This window comes from Lactuca virosa, chromosome 7 (assembly GCF_052849685.1).
Source record: "Lactuca virosa cultivar CGN04683 chromosome 7, Lactuca_virosa_CGN04683_v6, whole genome shotgun sequence".
In the NCBI taxonomy this organism is placed as follows: Eukaryota; Viridiplantae; Streptophyta; class Magnoliopsida; order Asterales; family Asteraceae; genus Lactuca; species Lactuca virosa.
Genome location: NC_136432.1, coordinates 113,894,016 through 113,901,830, shown reverse-complemented (window position 1 = coordinate 113,901,830; position 7,815 = coordinate 113,894,016). Strand labels below are relative to the sequence as shown.

General features: G+C 33.5%; 1 protein-coding gene across 2 annotated transcripts; it reads left to right on the top strand.

Moving 5' to 3' along the window:
• The first annotated feature begins 325 nt into the window (after positions 1 to 325).
• LOC145123495 (ferric reduction oxidase 7, chloroplastic-like) lies at positions 326 to 6,468 on the top strand. Of its 2 annotated transcripts, XM_079058706.1 has the most exons (11): positions 326 to 878; positions 960 to 1,050; positions 1,170 to 1,361; positions 1,439 to 1,673; positions 1,779 to 2,106; positions 2,676 to 2,952; positions 3,030 to 3,285; positions 3,378 to 3,819; positions 4,098 to 4,263; positions 5,082 to 5,151; positions 6,188 to 6,468. In XM_079058706.1, the coding sequence occupies exons 1-10, from the start codon at positions 638 to 640 to the stop codon at positions 5,146 to 5,148; spliced, it is 2,295 nt and encodes a 764-aa protein (XP_078914832.1). In that variant the 5' UTR covers positions 326 to 637; the 3' UTR covers positions 5,149 to 5,151; positions 6,188 to 6,468. The 2 variants fall into 2 exon arrangements, with proteins under 2 accessions (XP_078914832.1, XP_078914831.1); XM_079058705.1 differs by lacking the exon at positions 6,188 to 6,468 and having other exon boundaries at positions 5,082 to 5,458.
• Positions 6,469 to 7,815: the final 1,347 nt, after the last annotated feature.

The following is a 7,815-nucleotide window of genomic DNA, read 5'->3' as shown; positions in this document are numbered from 1 at the left end:
ACATGCATATAAAACTAGACATTTACAATGAAAAAAATTACCATTTAAAAAATTATGTGATTTGAGCAATATGGTGATAAAAAATAACTAATACTTTTCTATATTCTTAAAAAATGTTCAACTTATTACATTATTACATGTTTATCTATTAAATCGGACAAAGTGACATAGATAGATTTTTTTTTATAAATTAAAAAGGACATATAAAACTATTATAGAAGTAAGTCAAGTTATTAAATTAGTAAAATGGTTAAAATATTGTATTTTTTTAATAGTTTTATCCGTATATAAACTAATTTTAATAAAAAATAACACATCGCCTAGTCTAAGTCATGGTATGGGGAATGTTAGGCATTGCCTCCATGACTCCATCAACCATTGAAGGAAGAGATTAGAGAATAAATAAATAAGTGTCGAAATCTTGGTTCAAATTGGCCAATCTCTTTCTCCTCTTCAATTTTCTAATTGCCAACTACCCAAATTGTAATATATTAAGCTTCAGAATCACCGAGTTAGATGTAGATTGGTCTTGTTGTCTACAACCATACTCAAAGTGATAAGCAAACAGATAAAGAAAAAGTCATCAACTCTTCATCGATCATTGCAGATAACCTGTTTGCTTAATTGTCTCAAAGAAATGAGTACAGAATACGCCACCGATGAACCTCTTCTTTCTTCAAGCAAACAAGATAATGGCTTCAATTACGTCACCAAGACACGTTTTTTGGTCAAATTCACCAGATGGGTTCTCAAGTTTGCAATGTGTTCGATTTTTTTTGCTTGGATTACTTTCTTATTCTTACTTCCATCACAATCCGTGAGCGACTTCTCTGAGAAATTTGTCGACTCTACTTCCGGATCGGTTTTTTGGGTTTCAGGTTCGTAATCTTCTCAATTTTCACTTTAATGAAATTGATTCTATTTTTAGTAATTACAATAGCTGTTGTGTATATCTACAGGAAGTATATTTCTTTATGGAGGTCCACTATTCATCATTGCATTTCTTGCTATACTTTACCTTCGGATATCTGGTGAACAAGAGTTTGAAGAGTAAGTTACTCGTTCTAAGAGCCTGTTTCTGTATCTTTTCTAACTTAATAGGACATGACTAATGACTTAATTCATTCAGATATATAAGTTTTTAACTTAATAAGAACACTTCTGTGTAGGAAAAAGAAACCGAAACACGCAACTTTACGCTTGTGGACATTCCCAGTTATCGTAGATGGACCATTTGGAGTTGTTACAGCTGCAGAGTTGATTGTAATTCTATTAGTTGTTGTGTATATCATTTGTGCGCTTTCAGTTTATGCTATTCAAAACTACAACCTGATTCCCTACTATGAGAGTCAAGGAAAAAGGTAATTTCTTTATTTTCTTTCTTTATTAAGTCGTTCTTTATGTATGATGTATTTTAAAATTAAATTAAACATCGCAGCCATGTAATGCTGAAGCACACTGGATTAAGATTCGGGTCTATTGGATTGATTTGCTTAATGTTTATGTTTTTACCGGTTTCAAGAGGATCAATTCTTTTAAGGCTTACAAATATCCCTTTTGAGCATGCAACTCGATATCATGTATGGTTAGGACATCTTACAATGACACTCTTCACTCTTCATGGTTCTTGTTATTTCATCTCATGGATCTTGGAAAATCGTGTGCTACATCAAGTGAGTAGTTCTTCTTTCTACATTAAGTCAAAAAAAAAAAAAAACACCCATATGTAGTTTATCAGATGCTGAAATTGAAATTGTGTTTTCTACTTTGTTATGTAGGTAATTGATTGGAAGAATAACAAGATTGCAAATCTGCCAGGTGTCATCAGCCTATCGGCTGGTTTGTTGATGTGGGTGACGTCACTTCCTCAAGTGAGGAGGCTAAAATTTGAACTATTCTTCTACACTCATCAGCTATATGTTGTGTTTGTTGTCTTCATGGCTATGCATGTTGGTGATATCTTGTTTAGTATGATAGCTGGAGGTTTGTTCCTGTATATGCTTGACCGATTTCTTAGATTCTTTCAATCAAGAAAGAGTGTGGAAATACTCTCAGCCAAATGCCTTCCTTCTGGAACTGTGGAACTTGTTATATCAAAACCTCAAGGTATTAATACTTTTTCACTTTTTCTGATGATGTGTGATATAACAGGTTGTACTGTGTTTGGTGTATATTGGATTGGATTTATACTGATGTCAATGAGACAAAAATTGCAACTTTTTTGTTGACACCCAAAAAGGTGGAACAAGATGGGAAAGGGAGTCACTCTCGATCTCTTTGTCTGTGCAAAAGACGTAAATGCCCTTTTTCATCCTCATCATTAAAAATAGCCCTAGAAATCTTGTCCAGTCTTGTCCCATCCCGTCCCATGTAACAAACGCAGTGCGTTTGTTACACTGGATAGGACTAGATGGGATGGGACAGGACAAGACTGGACAAGTTTTCTAGGGCTATTTTTGATGATGAGGATGAGAAGGGCATTAACGTCTTTTGCACAGACAAGATATCTAGAGTGACTCCCTATCCCATCTTGTTCCACCTTTTTGGGTGCCAACAAAAAAGTTGCAATTTTTGTCCTATTGACATCTGTCCTAATCCCATATTACATAATAAATGTGTGGTTAATATTTACATAATACCTTTTTTTTTTTTTTTTTTTTTTTTTGAAAATGTAGATTTAAAGTACAATGCCCTGAGTTGGGTTTTCGTCCAAGTTCGGGAATTATCATGGCTACAATGGCACCCTTTCAGTGTCTCATCTAGTCCTCTAGATGGAAACAATCATCTTTCTATTCTCATAAAGGTCCTTGGAAATTGGACAAACAAACTAAAATCTCATATCTTGAGTCTTCCTGAAGATCAAACTGATCTACATGGACTCATTCAACCAAATTTGAAGCTTAAGGCATATGTAGAGGGGCCTTATGGACACGAGTCTCCATACCACTTGATGTACATACTCCACTCACTTTTGACTCATTTATTCCTATACCTTTTTACTTAATTTCTTGTTTACCATTTCTTTTTAGGTATGAAAACCTTATTTTAGTAGCGGGTGGCATTGGGATTTCACCATTTGTGGCTATCTTGAGTGATATTCTACACCGTATTAAAGAGTGTAAACCTTGTATGCCTAGAAATGTATTGATAATATGGGCTGTTAAAACATCAGAAGAACTTCCACTCCTTCACTCACTTGACTTGGAATCACTCTTTCCAAACTTCCACACGAAACTGAATTTGGAGATTCAAAGTTACATTACTCAGGAATCCGAACCCCCACTGGTACAAAAGTTTCCATTAATAGCAATGTACTTTCATTTATCAAAGAAAAAGGAAAAATTAAGTTTCAAGTTATATAAATTTATTGTCTACAGGAAGAGGGAAATGAAGAGAAGTATGCTATTGCTAATGCAACCCCTTTTGTCTATTCTACCCCTAGCCAATGTGGCATGTCTGGATTGGTTGGAACAGGAAACATCATATGGTCTGGAACTTATGTGGTGGTGTCCACAATTGGTTTGGTGGTTTCTTTGACTTTGTTAAATGTGTTTTACATCAACACTTATGATGTAACATATCGTTGGTATAAAGGGCTTCTAGTATTGATATGCATGATTATAAGTGTGATTGTATTTGGAGGCCTTGTGATTGGTCTATGGCATCTTTCGGATACAAAAACCTCAAAAAAAGAAAAATCTTGGGACAAAAATCAAACCGAAGAAATACAACACAACAAGTCTACTACTTCATGCAAGCATTCATCAGAAGAAAGTTTTGTCAAAACCACAAAATATGGTCAAAGACCTGATCTGAAAGGTTTGTCTTAAACCATTTAGGCCTCAATTGTTATACAAAACAATATATGACAGGACAGGACAGAACAGAACAGTACAGTAAAGTACTGAAAAAGGTGGGACAAGGACTTGTTCTTGATCTCTTGTCTGTGCAAAAAGACGTAAATGCCCTTGTAATCCTTATAATTGAAAAAAACACTAGAAAATTTGTCCAGTCTTGTCTTGTCCAGTGTAATAAACACAAACTAATTTATATCTACGTTTGTTGATTTTTTTTAATATCTTTCTTGAATTATACAGAAATTTTTGGGAGGATGTGTGAGCGATGGGGAAATGTAGATATTGGGGTGATTGTATGTGGGCCCACGTCTCTACGCTCAAATGTTGCTAAAGAGTGCAGGTGTAAGAATTTTGGAAGGAGGAGCAATAATCCAGTCTTCCATTTCAACAGCCACAGTTTTGATCTGTAGGTATCACCACCATATTTTGTTGGAAGTAAAATTTAGTCAAAATACATATATGAAAGCTTAGTTAGTTTGTATAGTATGGGGTAAAATAGTAAATTCCACCCACCAATGGGTCCCACCTAAATCACAATATCCCAGAGCAAGAAAAGGCGAAACCCATGTTTGAAACTGAGACCTTTATATGGATTCTCACCTCCTTTTACTGTTAGGGGATGCTTAGTTTGTATAAAATGATAGGTGGTTTGATAATTTGTTATATTTGCTTGAAATAAATTTGTGGCACCATGTACTTTTTCTTTTAAGCCAATTAAACTGGTTATTTTTGTAAATATGTAATAATGAATTTATGCAAATATTATGTATATATTATAGTAGATTGATTGAGCGCGTATAAGACTTGTTCTTGTGATATGATTGAATTTGTGATTGTGTATGAATTTTGTCTTGTTATGTGAACTCGTTTGTGATCAACATGGTTAACACTTAACAATGAAATTTACCAAATTGACCCCATCTATAATTCTGACACATAATGTGTATTGGCTTCTTTTTTGACATTAAAGATATGTTGGGGTCCACACATGATTGTTTGTGTCATTATCAGTAAGGAGATGAGAATCCATAAGTGATTTACCTCTATCATGTTATAATTTACCAGATAATAGCATTGTACTTTCAGTTTTAGTACTTTCAATCTGTAAAAAAGAGAAAAGAACAAATGTTAGAAATATCAAGAATCCAAATAATGAGTAAAATGAAGTCTTTACTTTTAACACAAAAGATTTTGTTTAATTTTTGTGTTTTTGATTATCTGCAGGGGTTTACCATTTATATCAGCAAAAGAAGAAACTGTCCCAAGTCAAGAGAAGACAAAATGGCATTAAAAGGTGGTATAATATGTATAAGGAAATCAACTTATTTGGAGAAGCCTTTTATATTTCATATTAAAAAAGTGGAAAAAAGAAAAGAAAAGAAGACATGAATCAACATACAAGAGGAGATACACATAGGCGAACATTTAGAAAGGAATTACTTTGATCAATATTTACAGAAACATACAGTTTAGATGCTTTGTTTTTCCTAAAAATATGATGTTTGTATAACTTCATAGGTACTAACATTAAAATGAAATATCCAAACACAAAATTTACAGGTTAATTCCATGAGTTTGACAAAGTCAATTTTGATTTTAAACTTTTTGATTATTATTATTATTTTTATTTTTTGTAAAAATAACAATATATATAAAATGTCATTTTTGACATAGAAGAATCATGGCGAGTTTTCTTCGAATTGGAATGTAAATGAACTAAAATTCATCAAAATTTTGGTCAACAGAAAATGAAATGATATATAATTTAATCTGCTGGTATAATTACAAATGAATTCTTGTTTGTATCGCAAATGCAGCTTAAAAAATAAATTATACATAGATAAAATTATTTAAATTACCCTCTAATTAAACTCTTATTCACAAAACATTTTAAAATCAATAAATTATACATATTTTGTAAACAGAAATATATCAACACAAAATACAAGTTACGGCACCTTCTTTTAAGCCACTATACAAAAAGTTTAATAATAAGAAACCAATAAATTTAACTAACTTTTAAAGGTTAGTAATATCATTCTTGAAAGGAAAATAAACGGAACTAAAAAACTTACAGAAGTAATGGGAAGTATAAAAAAACATTGACAGCAAATGGTTCAAACTATTTGTAGGATTAGTTTTACACAATAGATACAATTCTTAATTGTAAGAAATGGCAAAATTTTTTTATTAAAGGTCACCTTTTTTCTTTTCTTTTCTCTTATTTAACTTTTTTATCTTGTATCTTTTATACTTTTTGTATTGTTTATACACGTCTGTTGATTGGTAATTTCCCTGAGATCTAATAGCCTGTATTCTTTGATTTTCAGACAGCGGCTTCCTAACATCGAGAACTTCAAATCGTCCGGTTGGTTTTTTTAGATTTGTCTCTGAGCCTCGAGAATCGATGCTTCTGTTTGCTGCTGGAATGCAACCCATGTTTTTGTGATATTCCTCTTTGTCTTTGCTTATTTGATTCCAGACACTGGATGTCATTTGTTCCAAGTGTTTGATGTTTATTGCATGCTTCTAGTACATCTATAGAAGACTTTGTAATGCTTAGTTATTGGTAATAGTGGATTTGAAGCGGCTCTAGTAGTCCCGTGGTTTTTACTCTCTTTTTGAGAAGTTTTCTACGCTAAAATTTCATGTTAAAGTTACATTAAAGTCAACCCATTTGTTCATAAACCATAATTCAAAATCAGAGTTATAAGGAAAACAATGTGGAATCTCGAATCATAAAACCGTTGATGTGCGTGTGTACAGTGTTGGATTAGGTGTCTAGGCCAATAACTAAATTAGTATAATCTTGAATTATTAGCAAAGTCCTTTTGGATTGCCCTCAAATCTAGTAATGGACTGAAATGTTATTTAGAGAGAGAGACTGATTTATTAATTTATTATATAATTAATAATTTAATTAGAAATCAAAACAAATAATTTATTAATATATTATGAGAATAATATATTAATTAGAAATAATATTGTTTAATTAAAAATTAATCAGAAATTAATTAGAATTAACTTTGGGATTAATTGGATTAATTAAAAGTGGAAAGACTAAAGGTGACAATGTTCAAAAGTTGAGCATTGACCAATTCTAGAATCTCCCATAGGGGGATGGTTCTAGAGGGTTTTTAGAGAGTTTCTAGAGGTATTCTTGGGCTCTAAGGAAGCTTAGAATGCCTTAGGGAGGAAGTCATGGGAAATGGTTATCTAAAAGGAAATCTGCCTTATCCTTATCCTCCCTATCACCTATATAAACCCCCTTGGGTTATGAATTTCAAAATTCACCTCATTCCAAATAGAATTTCGAAAATTCCCTTCCTCCTCCTCCTCTCTCCTCTTTAGCCTCCAATTTGTTAGGGTTTGGGTGTGAGCCATTAGAGGCACGAGATTTCTGGTGCTTGCTTTCTGAAGACCAATAATGAAGGATTTCTAGTATATTTCAACTAAGATATCATTCTGATTGACGAGGTGTCCCAGAAACCGAACCTCGCACAACCAGAACTCACACTTGGAGAACTTGGCGTATAGCCTCTCCATCCTTAAAATCCCAAGAATCTTGCACAAATGCTCCTCGTGCTGCTCTCTAGTCTTTGAATAGACCAAGATGTCATCGATGAAGACAATCACTGACCGGTCCAACATGGGCCTACACACCCGGTTCATGAGATCCATGAACGTTGTCGGTGCATTGGTGAGCCCAAAATACATCACCACGAACTCGTAATGCTCATAACGAGTTTGGAAGACCGTCTACTGAATATCCTCCTCTCGTACCCCCAGCTTATGGTAACCAGACCTCAGATCAATCTTGGAAAACCAAGATGCCCCCTATAACTGGTCGAGAAGATCATCAATCCTTGGCAACGGATAACAGTTCTTCACCGTTAGCTTGTTCAATTCTCAATAGTCAATACACATCCGTTGTGAACCGTCCTTCTTCTTGGCAAAC

Bases quoted from the DNA above. Each gene is read 5' to 3' on its own strand.
- LOC145123495 (XM_079058706.1), top strand. From the start codon at position 638: ATGAGTACAGAATACGCCACCGATGAACCTCTTCTTTCTTCAAGCAAA. The intron at 1,674-1,778 runs GTGAGTAGTTCT...TTTGTTATGTAG, and splicing joins AAAATCGTGTGCTACATCAA to GTAATTGATTGGAAGAATAA. The intron at 3,286-3,377 runs GTACAAAAGTTT...TATTGTCTACAG, and splicing joins AGGAATCCGAACCCCCACTG to GAAGAGGGAAATGAAGAGAA.